Source organism: Podarcis melisellensis, assembly GCF_964234715.1.
Source record: "Podarcis melisellensis genome assembly, chromosome: 7".
Classification (NCBI taxonomy): domain Eukaryota; kingdom Metazoa; phylum Chordata; class Lepidosauria; order Squamata; family Lacertidae; genus Podarcis; species Podarcis melisellensis.
In genome coordinates, this window is record NC_138539.1 from 32001386 (window position 1) to 32019292 (window position 17907).

The window sequence follows — 17907 nt, forward strand, 5'->3', positions numbered from 1 at the left end:
TAATTTAAGTAGAAAATGGAAGCAGTGTTGAACTTTATATTTCTATTACACTTCTTAAATGCTGGTTATATCTTCTTATTTTTGACAGGCAGCATTACCCCAACAGTGGAGTTGAATGGTCTTGCTATGAAAAGAGGAGAGCCCGCCATCTATAGGCCGTTAGATCAAAAGCCAGTTCCAAACTACAGAGCGAATTATAACTTTCGAGGCATGTACAATCAGAGGTTTGTGTATTTTCAAATGTTCCTTTAATTTTCCTGGTTCTGACTGTCCTTCAGAAAGCAACCTCAGGGCAGCTTTTTAGCCTCCCGTTTCTACTTCTTGCTTTTCATTAGTTGACATCTTATCTGCTTCAAGTGTGCTCTGAATTCTGAAATTTCCCTTTCCTTCTGGATGAGATTGAGAAGCTGCATCTGGAAAGTTAGCAGGAAACGGAACTGTTCGTCCATCCCAGTAGATATTTATGGCATTCTTCAGTTTGCAGATGTTGTTACTGGATAGCATTTGGCTTATTATTTTTTTAAAAAACAACCCCACCGCAATTCTGCATTTTACAAATCTCCCGTTTAAGACATTCCTAAGAATGGATGTGATCTCTCAACAGCTGTTATGTAAGAAAAGCAAAGCTTTCATTTTCAAGCTGGTCTCTACATTTTTTAAAGACTGACAGTACAATCTTATACATGACTATTCAGAAGTAAGTCTCACTGAATTCATTTGTTTTCTGGTAAATGTGGATATGATTGCAATTCACAAGCTTCAGAAGCCCATGAAAGCCTATGAAAGTGATCTGTAGGAGCAGCTTCGGCAATAGATGTCACAAAACACCCTTACTCCATCTGGGAACATCTCCAACCCCCAGGAGACAGTTGTGTTTTATAAGCATTTTGATCCAGTTAGGCATTACTAACATCATTATGGTTTTGTAACCTGGTCATCTAAGGGCATGTGATCGTCAGTTTCTCTGCCTTCCCCCACCAATAGTTAATTGAACCCCCCCCCCAAATCAAAGAATAATTATAGCATTATTGCAAAAGAGATCTCCCACACAGTGGTCCCAGGGCATGGTCAAAGGACAGATGTTGCTGCCAACTTGCTATGTCAAGCAGCTGTGGATCTGGTCATTTCCTACATGGAAGACCACCTGGGAACGTCATGTACACTATCTTGAATCCCATGGTAGAAGATAGAAGGGATATAGATGTTTAGAGGTCTAAATAAATCAAGGTGGCACAGGATAAGATTTTCTTTTCCTTGATTAACCATTTGCTGTGTATTCATATTTCATTTTCTTTTTTATATGTTAAATCTGCCAATAATAATAATAATAAATCTGCAAATATCAATATATGTGCTTTTTGAGACATTGAAGGAAGTACATACAATAAACAAAAAATACTACTGATTCTTAGAATAGTATTTATGTTTTCATTTCTTATAAAATATACTACCCTAGAGCCAAGCATCCCCAGAAAATAAAATGAAAATAAAACAAGCAAGTGTGCGTTGAACTCTCAGTGCCTCAGCCTCATTGGATGCTGTGTTTGCCTCTACCATTTGTCAAGCAACTCTTTAGTTGATTAATCTAGGGCTGCAGTCGTAACTCCTAGCAGGGAGAGTGGCAGATTTGATGAAGCAGTGCAGCCAGTGTGCATCCACAGCCCTACTGCTTCACTGTGCCAGCTCCCAGGTTGGTGCATCAAAGAGACCCAGATCAGTTTCGTTGCTGTCGCATGACGGCAGCACATGATCTGCTAGATCCTGAGAAAGCCCACCCCACCCCCATAAATGCCCCATTTTGGGATTTCCATTGGCTAACACTGTTGGTAGCTTCCATCTGCCTCCCATTTGGGTGGCTCCTCCAGCATGGTAGATCAGGGGGTTGGATTGTGTTGTATATGAATCAAAGTGTAGAATTTTTAAAAATACATATTGCTATTCTTTTATCAAAGCAGCTGGTTTCTTAATACAGCCAAAGTGGAAAATGTTGTCAGATTCTGTGCAAATAATTTGGGTGGCGATGGATTTGAAATGCACTACTCCTTCCATTTCCCCCTCCCAGTGCCTTATTCTCATGCACCCTTGAATACAAGCCATTTCCCTAGCTAATATTTCTAAAGATAGTCGTAAAGGGCTTGGTAGTGAATTCTCATATTGAAACTTGCCACTCATCTGGATAACTGGCCACCAGAGAAGGCAAGCCAAGCTAATGTTTGAAGGACTTGCCTTTCCCTGACAATCCTAGGAAGAATGTGGAACCACATGAGCCTGTTTAGGGCAGAATGGGGAGAAGCAGAAAAGTGGGATTGAAATATTTTAAGTGAAAAGAACATGGAATGTTCTTGGCAGGGGAGTTCAGAATAGCCCAATTCAGTTTCCTGAAGTACAGAATGAATTGGAAAGACTCAGATCCTAACACCTAAAAATGTCTTTGCAGCATGTAGCTTGGCTTTCTTGCTTGGGTCATTCAGAGATGATTACCCTACAGGGACATACTTGCATGTGAGCCTACTCTCTTGAATGCAGCACCCTGATTGTGGTTTGGTGTGCATATAGGGTAAGAAGGGGCAGTCCTGCACTGGGACTCCTGTGAGGGTTGGGTGAAGACTGAATTTTAGCCCTCTCCAGTGATGTTGCTGTGTAGTAGGCAGTCTGTTTTCAGGGATGCACTGGGAAAGCTGTCACTATTCAAACCCCACTAGCCAGTACAAGTATAGTAAAAGAATAGCATGTCTCTGTTGGGGTAGGTCATTGGGCTTCATTCAGTCCTTTGCATCCTCCTGGTTTCTTCAAATTTTGGGCCCATGAATGAATCAGAACTAGTATCCAACTTATTTAGCAGAGGTATGCTTTTGAAGTATGAGCAGATCCAATGATCCTGCCTTTTTAAAATAACAACAAAAGGCCTTTGTATTCAGTTTTCATGTACAAATAGCTAGTGTGCTTCTCAGGAGACTAACTACAGGATAATCTACACATTACACCCAAATTGCATGTAAGGAAAATCCAACAGCCTTTTTGTAAATCAAAAGCAAGGAGGCTGTGATTTTGAGCTGAGGGGTGGTGCACCTGCATGTAATTATTTCTCCTCTGACTTTTCCTCCTTGGGTTCAAATCTGTAATTATCCTTGTAAAATGGATCTGTAACTGAGGGATGATTTTGAGCAGGGGAAACTACAGGTGGTTAAGCCCTACCACGATCCCTACTCAAAGTCACAGCCTTATGAAACTGCTTTCATTAAGCACAAAACAAACCTGTGGGGTTTCATGTCATGCATTTACTGTATTGTTTACTACTTTGGATGGAAAGTTAATCATGTTATGGAAAGACAACGCTCCATAGTTTCTGACCACACAGTAAGCCCAGTGTTACCTGCCTCCCTGTTCTTCTGAGGAGGTGAGAGAGTCTATATGACCTACCCTATGGCTGAAGGCTGTGTTCCTGTCATACAGTCATGTGCACTGAATTTTGAAGTAGTTGTCAATCTGTTCCCCATGATTTCTTTTCACTTTTGAACACAGCTGCAAGAAAATCCCTGGGGAATGCTACCCTGTGCCTTTGTGACTGGAGAAGAGATTTGATGTGATATGAGGGCATGATTTGCTTAGCTCATGTGGTTAGATTGGGTTAGAGATGGTGTCACATGAAAACGTTTATGATGGCTTCCACACAGCTGGAGTAATGTAGAAACCAGATATGGGAAAGGAGGCAGGTTACCGTGTCCTCGCTTGTCTCCATATTTGGAGAACTGTGAACTATATCTACAGGAGATGCAGAGAGAGAGTTATTATGTTCATAATGACTTAGGCAAGTGGCTGCAGTAGTGCAACGTAGAATAATTCTCCTAGGCCATCAGAGGGCAGTATGAATTTGTCATTTGTGTTTAGCTTTGACTGCAGAAAGCTCACCCAAAAGCTTTTTCAAGTACTTTCCTATTATTTCATATCTATTTTTTCAGAATCTTAGCAATAGGGTAGTTATAGTGTTTTGTCTCATATTAGTTTTCTTAAAGTATTAAAATGGATGAGAGTATAACACCTTGACTGTCATAACACTGTGATCAATCCAGTCTCACCAAATTGGAGGCCCTCAGAAGTTAAGAACTAAATGGTCACCTTGTTGATACTAAGCTCTGTCACAGCGGCCCAGTTTACGTAAATCTATAATATTGTCTGAGAAACCCTCTACTACCATTATGGAGGCAATTGAGAAGCTAATACAACTTCTCCAGGAGGTCATAACACACGAACAAAATCTCTCTCCCAGGAGTTTTGGTCCCAATAAATCTGGAAGCATCCAATGGTTTGATGAGCGTAGTTTGATGAAAAGAGCACTAAGAGGCTCCTATATTTCTTATAGGAAATTGGGGTAAAACTATCTTTCCCTAAGCTATTTTCAACAGGGGGGGGGGATCAGACCTTATTGTCTCATAAAAAGTGTCAGAGTGATTCATGGTTGCTGCTTTTAAATGCTTCTCTTCATAACGACTCTAGAACCTTCTGCTAGCTGACTTTGGGAGCTTTATGCTCTTGATCTGAAGTTCTAAATTGTTGTATCTTGGCACAGGTCTGGGAGGGCCACTTTAGACCCATTGTTACATTCCTAGATGGCCTTGCATCCAATGTAGACCCTCTTTATGGTTCTGTATTAGCAGCCCCACAAAATAGAACCCAGTCTCTCCGAAAGAAGTTTCACATACAGTATAATATAATTAGTTGAAGAGTGAAAAGGACTCCAGAAATTGACTATATTCTTGCAGAGCTTATAAGTGTATAAGCTATTGTTGATTGCCCTTATTACTACAATAAGCAGTTCTAATATGATCCCTTCTAGCTGGAAGAGAGCACCATTAGTACTCTTTTTTAAAAAAAGGGTCAAGCTAATGATCTAGAAATCTAGAGACTTAGCAGTTTGCTATCAGTTAATGGTGAAGTTATATCCTAGGTTCTTAAACAATAGATTAATTTATTTTTTTGGAATCAGAATATACTTACTGATTTTCAAGCATCATTTAGAGAGAACCACTCAACCCTTTACCTACTGTCTTGTGCTTTGCCACCTTGTTAAAAAATATCCAAGACCCCTGCAAGAAGAGCTGTTTACTGTCTTCATGGATATTAAGGCACCTTTTGATTCTATCCCTAGGGGCAAGCTGTGGCAGAAATGACATTGTTCGATGGCATTCTTGTTGATAAAAGACTCCCCCCCCCCCTTATTCAAGCTACAGTGGTACCTTGGGTTACAGACGCTTCAAGTTACAGACGCTTCAGGTCACAGAAGACTTCAGGTTACAGACTCTGCTAACCCAGAAATAGTACCTCAGGTTCAGAACTTTGCTTCAGGATGAGAACAGAAATTGCGCGGTGGCAGCGGGAGGCCCCATTAGCTAAAGTACCTCAGGTTAAGAACAGACCTCCAGAACGAATTAAGTTCTTAACCTGAGGTACCACTAACAATAGCCTTTTACAAATTAGATGTGGCAATTGGACAGCTTACTAAAGATATGCCCATGGCCAAGGGAGCTAGGCAAGGATTTATACTTGCCCCATCTTGTTCAGTCTGTTTCTGATTGATCTTGGAAATGACCGAAAATGACACCTGCTAAAACTTGGAGATGTGTGTGTGTGTGTGTGTGTGTGTGTATGTATCCATCCTATTTTATGCAGTACTTTTATCCTATTCTAGATTTGGGTAAAGCACTATTCTGGGTAACCAAATTATGGAACAAGTTAAAAGCTTCCAATATTTGGGGGTAGTATTCCATCATACTTTGTCACAAATCCTTTGCATCCCAGAAAGCTCAAGCTAATTCATCTGCTATACTACACCTTTTCTAAACCTAAGGTGGTCAGTATATCCCTGCAGATATTAACATTATTAATGCTAGGGTAACTTTCTAATTTATTTTTGGAGCTGCTGTTTGGATTAGGGGAGTGTCGTCTGAGTCAAATGCTGTTCAAGTTAAATTGCCATGAGCCCTTCTGCAGATCCCAATATGTGTTCCTAATGCAACTATATTTTGGGAAAGGGACAGTGTCCTTTTGAGATAAGAGACTGGTTGGCAGTCTTAAAGCTTTGGCTTCCGATCTTTATTTTTAAGATAAGAACAGAGTTTTTAGCACATTTATCTGGGAACACCTATTGTAGTTTTTGAACACAGCTTGTTGCACAAAAAGTTGCCTATAATGGATGCTTGTCCATTCTCCTTCAAAAAGCAGAGATATAGTAGTTATAGGAGACTTCAGCTATCCTGATATTTGTTGGAATTCAAACTCTGCCAAGAATGTAAGGTCCAACAAATTCCTTGATTTCCTTGCTGACAATTTCATTTCCCAGAAAGTAGAAGAAGCAACAAGGGGTCATCTCTCTTGAACCTGGTCCTCACCAACAGGGAGGAACTGATCAATGAGCTGGAAGTACAAGGAACCTTGAGAGGAAGTGATTATGTCCTCTAAGGTTTTATTATACACAGGCAAGGGAAAGCTGAGTGTGAAGTCCCATGGTCAGAAATACTCAGAGAGAAGCAAGTCCAAGATGGATGGGAGTTTCTTAAAGATGAAACACTGAAGGCACAAAGGCAGACAATTCCAACAAGAAAAAGAAGGGGGAACCTAAAGAAAATGCTGTGGCTGCATAAGGATCTTGTATATGTGTTGGAAAGTAAGAAGGGAATGTACAAGAAATGGAAGAAAGAAGAAAAAACAAAGGAGGAGTATACAAGAGTAGCTAACAGTTGCAGGGAGAAGGTCAAGTGGGCCAAAACTCAGAATGAACTCAGGCTTTCAAGGTGTGGTCCCTTGATCGGTACACTATACTTCTATTAATGGGCATAGCCATGATTTATTTTAGTGGGGGCAGGCTTTATGTTGTGGGGGTGGGAGAATGAGTTATCTGCCATGCAATTGGTCAGTTAAGTATTTTTATTTATTTACTTGATTTAGGAGGGGCATCTGCGCCCATCCCCGCCCCCCCTGGCTATGCCCTTACTTCTGTTGACACAGCCTAGAATAGCATTAGTCTTTTTTTGCTGCTGCATCACACTGTTGACTCATGTTAAGCTTGTGGTCTACTAAGACCCCTAGATCCTTTTCCAACTATTCTGTGAAATGGGATATGACAGTGTGCCTACCCTGGTAAAGCAAAGACTTTGGGACATTTCCCCCCCCAAGAACTTGTAGCTTATTCATGTACAACCTGTTCACCTTGTTCTTTTGTTATCTCTTATGATGATCCCTTCCAGTTAGCTGCCTGCTTTAGGAATCATCATGTTGCTCCATAAATTTTGTTCTGGCCAGAAGTGGGAAATCAGGCTAGGGAGTAAGTAGTGAATCAATGCTTGAACACAAGGCCAGAAAGAGTGTTGCTTAGTTAAAGGCCTGGAGAGTCACTAAAGTCCAGTCAGTGTATTCAGTGTTTGGACTGACCAGGATGCCTTTAAGGAGAGCAAAATCTGTACTGCAAGTCCTGATGGCTCAGTTTAGTAACCAGCTGGTTGCTAAAAGCAAGGAACCTGGTTCCTTCATCTAAGGTCCTTAGGCTAAAACTGAGTGAAGCAGGATTTCGATTACAGAAAGAGAAATAACTGTGTTTCTTCGTTCCTATGTCATCTAACTCGGCTTCGGTGCACTGCCATCATTGGATTAGGTTTTTAATTGAATTAATAGTTGTTAATTATCTGCACAGTAACTTTTATTTTGCCTTGCTTTCCATTACCATACACTTCCCACGCGCGCACCCCCCCCCACATTGTTTTAAGGGAAGTGTGGAGTACAGCTGTGCTAGTGCTTGTTTCTAGGAAAGGAAAAGGGGGAAAGTCAGCCCATTTCCTGTGACTTTTAAAAAGCAGAAACATCTGTTTGAGAAAGCAGTCCCTGGAGCACAGTGGCAAGGGAGCCTGCAGGTGATGTGCTGCGCCATTGCCAGTAGCTATCACATTGGATGATAGTGATTAGCATTAGGGCTCCAGAGGTGGGGGAAGCATTTTGTATGAGTCTGTCGAGAAAGGATGGTCCTTTATGGATGCTGTACATTTTTGACAAAATAAAGGGCTTTCTAGCCTTATTATGGTCTTTGAAAGCATAGAGGGCATGAAGATGAGTGAAGAATAATTCTGGTTATGGATTTCATAACTAAAACTTCATCAGTGGGTCATAGTATTGGGACAAATCACACCACCTTTCTCCTGCCTTTCAAATCTGTCCACACAAAAAAGCCTTTGGCTTAACTCCTTAGTCTCTACCTACCTACTGAAAATAGGCCCAAGTATGTGAAGCTGCACTAAATCATCCCTACTGCTTTCCTCGTTTTTTCTGCTCCCTGTACCATCAAAGTGTAAAATTCAGGTCATACTCCATGTGAGCACATACAGTGCACATCTATCTATTACTTGGCTAACTGTCTTGAATAATTCTTTCTTCAGCACATTTGCTTTCTAAGTCTAAACTCCTTTTTCTAGCTTGCTAATTAATAGATAAGAAGAGGCCATCACCTTTGCTTAAACCATTTGGCAACTGACTGTTTACCTCTCTGTGTTGGAGAATTGGTTGTTTATGCCTACATCTGTGTTCCCTGATTTTCAAGTAGTTTAATAATACAGATTGTATAATATACCATCTGAATAAGTTGCACGGCTTAGCTTTATCTCTGTAGCATCAGTAGTGGTAAATATAGTACTGGACTAAGTGGCTGAGGCACTTCATTCTTTTTTGTTTACATGGCCACTATGTTGTCAAATGCAATGTTCTTTTCAGTGTAGGAAAAAGATGATGCTACAGTTAGAGATGTAGCATTGTTTATGTTCTTGGACTCTAATGAGTTTTTGGAAAATGTTCTTACTAACCACTCTGCAGACTGTAATGCAGTTCATGGGAAATTTTTTAAAGAGCTGAAGTAGATAAGAGACTTGGATGTTCTGTCTTTCCACTTTGCATAGGGAACATTAGAATTCCTTGCTTTATATAATATGGCTGAAGTACATTACAAAACTTAATTGCAATCCTTTTTATAATCACCGTAACTTTTTTCCCACATCCCCCACCTCCGTTTGTAAAGCCTTGGCCAAGGTCAACATAAGATTTTATTGATCAGTGAAATACAGGTTATAGACCTAACCTGCCTATCTCTGGGGTAGACAGTTTAAGCAACTGCTTCTGTTTGCTGTAACAATTGACATAATCACGCTCTTACAAGATTTCCAGGTATGTACAAACAGAAGAGGAAATTACCGGTATATAAACTGATTACACCCGTTCCAGAAAAACATATGATAGCATAGAAGAGTTATAGAAATCCTGCTAATTGAATAATTTTTCTTTCAGACTAGAAACTACTGAATTAGGGGGATAGTACTACTAGTCCACGCGATGGGGTGAGCTCCCGTTGCTCTGTCCCAGCTCCTGCCAACCTAGCAGTTTGAAAGCATACCAGTGTGAGTAGATAAATAGATACCACTGTGGTGGGAAGGTAAACTGCATTACCATGTGCTGTGGGACTCGTCATGGCCCTCCGTGCGCCAGAAGCAGTTTAGTCATGCTGGCCACATGGCCCGGAAAGCTGTCTGTGGACAAACGCCGGCTCCCTCGGCCTGAAGTGAGATGAATGCCGCACCCCATAGTCAAGTTTGACTGGACTCAACCATCCAGTGGTCCTTTAAGGTAAAGGTAAAGGTACCCCTGCCCGTACGGGCCAGTCTTGCCAGACTCTGGGGTTGTGCGCCCATCTCACTCTAGAGGCCGGGGGCCAGCGCTGTCCGGAGACACTTCCGGGTCACGTGGCCAGTGTGACATCGCTGCTCTGGCGAGCCAGAGCCGCACACGGAAACGCCGTTTACCTTCCCGCTAGTAAGCGGTCCCTATTTATCTACTTGCACCCAGGGGTGCTTTCGAACTGCTAGGTTGGCAGGCGCTGGGACCGAACGACGGGAGCGCACCCGCCGCGGGGATTCGAACCGCCGACCTTTCGATCGGCAAGCCCTAGGCGCTGAGGCTTTTACCCACAGCGCCACCCGCGTCCTTTACCTTTACCTTTAGTACTACTAGTGCTTATTATTTATATACCACTTTGGAATTTTAAAAATGCTTTGTGTACTCTAAGGTGGTTTGGATATTATGATAAATCCATAATTAATAAATAATAAATCAGCCCTGTATACCTGAAGGAGCGTCTCCACCCCCATCATTCAGCCCAGACACTGAGTTCCAGCACTGAGGGTCTTCTGGTGGTTCCCACACTGCGAAAAGTAAAGCTACAAGGAACCAGGCAGAGGGCCTTGTCGGTAGTGGCACCCACCCTGTGGAATGCTCTCCCATCAGATGTCAAGGAGTTGAGTAATTATATATATTTTAGGAGACATCTTAAGGCAGCCCTCCATAGGGAAGTTTTTTAAGGTTTAAGGTTTTACTATGTTTCTATATATGCTAGAAGGTGCCCAGAGTGGTTGGGGCAACCCAGTTAGATGGGAGGAATACAAATAATTTATTATTATTATTATTATTATTATTATTATTATTATTATTATTATTATCATCATCATCATCATCATCATCATCATAACTATGGGAATGAGCTACAATGAGCTTTGGACTTCTACATTACTTTGATGAGATCAGAAGCATTTACCTAAATTTTTAAAAATTAACTACAGCTTGTCATTTCATCAAAATCCAACAAGCTATGCATAATAGTTACATAGCTGGGAACCTGTGCTAAAAAAATATTCTGGTGAATATTTTGAGGCCCTTGAAGGTCTGTTTTTTGTGTGTGCTGAAAATGTTCTCTGGAGAACATTTGGCTCAACCCAACATATTTACACAAAAAGTCATTAGGGAGTTATGAAAATTGTGAAGGGAGCAATCAGTATGCTTAATATAAGTTATTTATAATACAAAACTGACAAATATAATTTGCATGGAAAAGGAGGAATTAAATGTGCACAGCCTGTATATCAGCTTGTAATGTTACTTGTTTCATTAAGAGGTTTCTAGAGGCAAGCACACTTTTAGGAATGTTTATGCCATCTGCAAAAATACAGGAAATGCAATATGAAAAAAAATGCCTGATACAGTAATACTTTATTTGTGGTGTGGTGTGTGTGAGTGTGATTTGATAGCCATACAAGGAGAGGTCCTAAGGGATCCTTAGTATGCAATTAATATTTTGGCTGGAAAAGAACCAGATTGTTTCAGCGTGCTTATATGTTATGACATCATATGCCAGTAAAATTATAATGAACAGAAATTTTGTTTGCCTCTGTGGCAAACCAAAATGAGTTTTGTAATTGTCAACAGACCATTGCGATTTATATAATTACAATGGCGCCTGATCACACCAACTTGAAGGCATGTTATGAACCCCTGTTTTTAGATGTTAAGAACTAGCTGTAAACATTTACTCATGGCTGAAACCTTGCATGCCAGGTCATAGTTTTAAAGCTGATTTCCAGCTTAATACTCTCCGTTCTTAAGTGATACTAGTGGTCTGCTAAAAATAGACGCCTATTTTAAAAATTGACTTTTTGAGCATGCTAACTGAGGGGCGGTAGTCAGTGTAAGTTATACTCAGACTAATTGAATTTAATTTAATAATTTAAATATTTAAAATATTTACAAATTCTGGCGAATTCTGGCGTTTACCTTCCCGCTGGTAAGCGGTCCCTATTTATCTACTTGCACCCGGAGGTGCTTTCGAACTGCTAGGTTGGCAGGCGCTGGGACCGAACGACGGGAGCGCACCCCGCCGCGGGGATTCGAACCGCCGACCATGCGATCGGCAAGTCCTAGGCGCTTAGGTTTTACCCACAGCGCCACCCGCGTCCCCTCTTAAGTGAGTACCAAATAATAAAATGCAGAATAACATAAATCAAGTGTGATCAGATAAAAAAATTAGCATTCTTAAAATGCTTGTTGAAGTGAACATGTCTTCATGGCATGTTGAAATCTGTACACACACTGTACAGATTTTCTTTACCTCTATTGGGAAGGTATCCTACAGTGCAGGGCTACTGTGAATGTCTTGTGCTGAATGTAGAGAGGTTTGATTTCAGAGGCATGGGGCATCTTCAAAAGCTCAGTCCCTGGTGATTTCACTTATCTTCACTTCTATAAGGAGTGAAGCGCTCTGTAGGGTACCTAGGCCCTAAGTTGTTTAAGACTTCATACCTTCATACGTCAAGGTTCAAAACCTTGAACCTGGTCCAGTAGCATACAGGCAGCCAGAGTGGTTCCCACAGCAGTTATTTCATGCTTTCAGGAAGCTATTTCTATCAGTAATCGAGCTGCCACGTTCTGCAGCAGCTGAAGCTTCTGGAGCAGGCTCAAGGGTAGCTCCACATAAAGGACATTGCAGAATTAGGTACTGAGGCTGCCAGTGCATGGACCACTGTGCGTAAACTATCCTGGTCCCAGACTGCCCCTAGCTGTCTCACCAGCTGAAGCTGATGAAATGCAGTCCTAGCCACTGAAGACAACTGTGGTGCTAGTGATGGTGTTGGAACTAGAATCAACCTCCAGGCTACCGACTTACTCCTTTAGAAGGAGTTCAGACCCATTCAGAGTCATTGGTCAATTTCCCAGATCCGGGGACCACTCATCCACAGTCTTGCCATGTTTCAGTCTCAGATTATTGGCCCTCGTTCAGCCCACCTCTTGAGTCTAGGCACTGATCCAAGGTTTGCACGGTTGTTGCTTTGGAGATTCACGGGTATCTGTGTCTCAAGTCTGTTGTTGTTGTTATTTTGGGTAGTGAGCTATAGATGCAGAATTCAGACTTGAAATAAAGCCTGTACAGAGTGATGGTGAACCATCAGGTTCCATATGATTATTTTGGTTCCCAGACACCCCCTGTAGAGTGTCCTGGTTTTTCACTGGAAGTGTGGCATTCCCAGGCCTCTCTAGCTAAAAGAATTGCAGAGGACAAAGTTGAGGGAAGAGCTCAGCCTAAGGCCTTTGGAGAGCTGTTCCCATTAGGGGTTGATAAACTGGGTTGAAAAACAGCAACATTGTGCCTTGGTGTTAGGCATCATCTCCTAGATATTTCTGGGCTGCCTACAATATACAGTGTGTGTGATTTGGATCAGGGAGCTCCAACTTCAAATCTCCACTCAGCTCTAAATCTTACAAGGAAACCTTGAACAAGTAGCTATCTTGCAAATTTATTGTGATGATAAAATTTAGAGAAACCCACATTTGCTGCCTTGGAAGAACTGTTTTTCAAACTACATTTGTACCCTGCATTTCCTTCAAGTAGTTCAAGGCAGTGCCCATAGTCCTTTCGCCCTGCTCATTTTATCCTCTCAGCAGCCCTGTGAAGTAGATGGGGCTGAAAGAGAATGACTTGGCCAAGATCACACAATAAGCTTTGTAGCTGGTAGAGATTTGAACCTGAACCTCCCCTGTCCTAATGAGACACTCGAAAGGTATAATATATATAAATAACCTGTATGAACAAGGTATTTTTGTTCTTACCACTTGCTAAAAAATTCCAGATCCCTTTGAAAGAGGATCCAACCAAACTTCTGTTTGATTGCAGTCAAGCAATCAAAAAATCTTGTCATACACCAAGATATAATCTAGACAACAACAGTCAGCTGATACACAGTCAAAAATGAAAAGGAGGGCATGTTTTAAGGAAAGTAAGCTTTAATCCCCACAGTGACTAGATCTCAAGCTACATAACAGGAAGGAAAAAATTTACCTTGGCTCTGAATGTTTCTGTCTTGTTCTGGCATGCTTGAGGTGACAGCAGGCTACTTCATTTTGTTAGCTGTTTTCCCTTCCTTTCGCATTTGTCATAAGTATAATAGCTCTCCCGTATTCTCAGAATATATATATTAGTTCTTAGGCTGCAGTCCTAAACACGCTTACTTTGGGAGTAAGTCCTATTGAATACAGTGGGACTTGCTTCTGAGTAAACATGCGTATGATTGTGCAGTTGTTTATTTATTTATTTATTTATTTATTTTTAAAAGCATTCCCAATGTATTGAGAGTGTTTTACAGACTTCTTGGTTCATTATATTTAATATTATTTAATAAAATTTATATACCACTTGATTATAGAAAGAAACCTCAAAGTGGTTTATAGAAAAATAAAATTATCATTAAAAAAAATATAATCCATAATTTAAAACATAGAAAGTGAAAACCCACAAGATTCCAAACAACATGTTTGCGATTCACAAAATACACTTGGAACACTATAGGGAAAATATAGTTGGGGGAGCTTTGTGAAGCAGACAACTGGCATTGAGGAAACTGTTAAGTGTCACCTAACACCATTTTCCTGCTGCACATTACTATCTGCCAAAGTTACATTGGGGGGGGGGGTGTAGCTGAATGTTATATGCAGTTCCATGTAGATTTGCATGTAATTTCCAGTTTGCTCTGCAGAAGATTTTACTATTAATAAGTATTTATATAGTGTCATCAGTGTATATGGCAGTTTACCACATAGAAGAGGGCAGGTCCCTGCCCTAAGGATCTTACCATCTAAAATACAACACACTGGAAACATCAGAGGAAGGGAAAGCAGTGAGTGGTAAGGCAGCTTTGCTGTGTGTAGTTTTTGTAAGTTAAAACAAATTATTTTGCATTTAAAACACGTTTTGGCATCTGCTGTGAGGTCTATCCATGGCAACTTTTTAATCAATTAGAAGGCTTTTAATTGGTTTACCTAACTGATAAATTGACTAAAAGTTGTAGCTAAATGTTAATACTGGCTTTTTCAAATATAATTTACATACAGTGTTTGCAAGTTGTTTGGTGTGTGAATTTGACTTGCAAGAGGACTTAATGTTCCTATAACATTTTTCCTAGATATCACTGCCCTGTGCCTAAGATTTTCTATGTCCAGTTGACTGTGGGTGACCATGAATTTTTTGGTGAAGGGAAGACTCGCCAAGCTGCTAGACACAATGCTGCCATGAAGGCTCTTCAGGCTCTTCAGAACGAGCCAATCCCCCCCAAATTACCTCAGGTAAGTGATTCGCACCTTTGCTTCTTAAAGCCAAGATTTCCTTGGTCAACCTTTTTATATCAGCTCTATTTAGCTTGTAGTAACTGAGGCCATCAACACATTTTGCTTCTTAAAAAGTAAAAAAAAAAAAACCCCATCCTAATTAGGGATGGCATGGGATCTCAGCTGGGGAGAGCTTGAAATGAATAATGTGACCTTCTGCTCCTTGAAAAGTTTTACCGCATTTCAATTCTGGCCCAGTCCCCTTTGTGCTGAACCAAACTAGAAAAAGAGGTTTTCAGCCTGCCTCTCCCACTTCCCTATCAGCCCAACACATCCCCCAAGCCCCACAACCTTGCTAAAAGCATTACATCAGGGACAGAAGGTTCATTGAAATGAGAGAGATCAGACGAGACCTCATAAGGATATCATACATGAAGCATAGTTTCCTGTTGCACTTCAACATCATTAGTATTATCACAGTGACTCCAGTGCTTGGATCGAACTCTATGCACTATGATTTCTGCCTATACTACCCTCCGTTTGCTGCCCCTGCATCATATGCTACACCATTCTTAAGGGCTTCCCAATCATGTAGAAGCAGATTGGGTGATAGGGATGCTGAGGAAATCCTTTTCCGCAATGGAATTAAAATCCATCCCGTTGACTCTCTTGTTAAGGTGAGAGATGGAATTCTCCATGTAGCTCTATTATTGTTGATGTTCTTATCTCTAGAAAAGTGCTTTACTTAGAGTAGTTAGGACGTATTCCAAATGGTTGTGAGTCATTGTTATGGAAGACATTGCATTGCTTGAGATTGTGTGACTCTTTTTCTTGTTATGGTCTAAAGCAGCCATGGCCAAGGTGGTGCCTTGCTGGCTGGGACTGGTGGTGGGAGTTGTATTTCAAAACATCTGGAGGCACCAGTTTGGGCAAGGCTGCTCTGTTATGCAGTAGACCAGAAAACTAATCACTCAGGAAAGTTAAAAAAGAAAAGACCCCAAGTCTCTTGAAAAAAATGCCAAATATTTGAGAGAACGGGAGTGTAGGTTGTATCTTATCACCAGTAATACATATGTATTACCCAGCTGAGTGCTGTGACAGTCACACCTGACACTCAACCCTATAAACGATGAACCATCCATCGCAATTCATATTCTGGGAAAATACCAGCTTTGATGCACCCTGGAGGAAAGATCTCTAATTCTACACTTACATTCCCTGCAACCAAAGGGTTGCAGAAGTGCCCTTATTTGTCTCTCTCAAAATAAAATAAAATAAAAATCATACATACTTAGTTCTAGTTTAGCTAGACCTGACTCCTTACCCTGAGGAATTCCCCCCCCCCAAAAAAATAACTCCACATTTTCCAAATGATGACATTTTGATATGAAATCTTGTGCATGCGAATGAGATCACAAAGTCATTTTGACTGAGCTTCTGAACAGCTGTCAGATGGTTTTAGGCTTTCAGTCTATTAGTCCCTTGGTATATCATTAGTTTGCTCAGTCTTGCAGTTGTAAGAGTCAACGCTTTCATTATTCAACAAAATGAAGAAAAAAAAATTATGTAAAAGTAAATGAACATATAAAAGCTGGTTGAAATCTAAATTGCAGATTGAAAGGTCTGGAATGATAGAATAGGTAAATCTAAAGCACAACTAGAGTTCACCTAACTGAGGCACAAGATGCCCAGTTAAAACTGCAGGGTGGGGTAAAACAGATCAAGACCATGGCATGAGGACAGAATGGCATACCACTGGCACCCCCGCCATGCCATATTCCCAATTTAATTTCCCCCTGAAGCTGCTAGTTGCTCCATAGAAGTAAACACAGAGATGTGACGTTTTATCATGGGGAAAACAGATTCAGTGGAGGGGCAGGTGATTTATAATGGGTATGGCACAGGCAAAGGAATTAACCCTTTCCTTCCCTGGCACTATAGCCCTGGTTGGCCCTGATTGGCCATGGGTAGCTTAAAAGGCAGAAAGCACTGAGTGATCACTCTTAGTCAGAAGATACAAAGGATGTGTTTTCAACAACACCACTCCTTTAAAGATAAAAATCTATATAGAGCAATTGTATTTAAGCATTGAGTATATGTGGCATAATCCTACAAAGGATAGCTCTGACTAAAAATCTTATGCATGCTTACTAGGTAATCAGACCTAGAAGACCCTAAGCCCTGGAATTTGGTTACTAACTAGCATGTAGAAAATCAGTTTGCATGCATAGGCATTGGACAACAGGAATTTAAATCCCATAGATTTCAATCTGACTTACTGTAGTTAAGAACAACACCTGCTGCATTACATCCTTGGTGATTTTCCTTTCATTGCTTTCAAAATGTCAGACATGTAGAAATAAGCTAATGTACATGAAAGAAGCAGTGGTGTAAGGCAGACTATGCATTATATCACACAATATAATACTTTGGGATGAGGGGAACGTTCTACTTTCATTCTCTAGCATTTCACACTGCCATTTTCCTAAAAGGCTCTCTGACAGTAGAGCTAAATGGTCTCTGTGCAAGACCTTGAGGGGGCACTGACAGAGAAGATAGCAGTGGGCTGCATAAATCTAAAGAAGTGATTCTTTTTGTTACCACTGCTGATCTCAGCACCAAGGGTTGTCCATGACTCCTGCTCATATAATAACGCTTACTATTTGCATATTTCAAATATTCAAAATGTCACAAATATTCTCTCAATAGTCATAACATCTCTGAAATCCAGAAATATTATCCCCACAGGGCCTTGTGACTACCACTGTTGTTGCTCCATTTCTAGACATAGAATCATAAAATCATAGAATTGTATGAAAGGGACCCGGAGGGTCATCTAGTCCAACCTCATGTGATGCAGGAATCGCAACTAGATCATACATGACAGATGGCAATCCAATCTCTGCTTAAAAACCTCCAAGGAAGGAGAGTCTACCACCTCTCATGGGAGTCTGT

At 40.9% G+C, this 17907-nt stretch overlaps 1 protein-coding gene across 4 annotated transcripts in view; it reads left to right on the top strand.

Annotated features, from left to right (window-relative positions):
* The window catches only part of STAU2 (staufen double-stranded RNA binding protein 2), a 142793-nt gene that overhangs the window by 13853 nt on the left and 111033 nt on the right, over positions 1-17907 (top strand). For all 4 annotated transcript variants that reach the window (XR_014170646.1, XM_081919723.1, XM_081919725.1 and 1 more), the window contains exons 5-6: positions 89-224; positions 14811-14970. Coding sequence is in view for 3 of the 4 variants with exons in the window: in XM_081919723.1 (XP_081775849.1) it covers positions 89-224; positions 14811-14970 (296 nt within the window). In the remaining variant the exon portion in view is untranslated. The remainder of the gene's footprint in view (positions 1-88; positions 225-14810; positions 14971-17907) is intronic.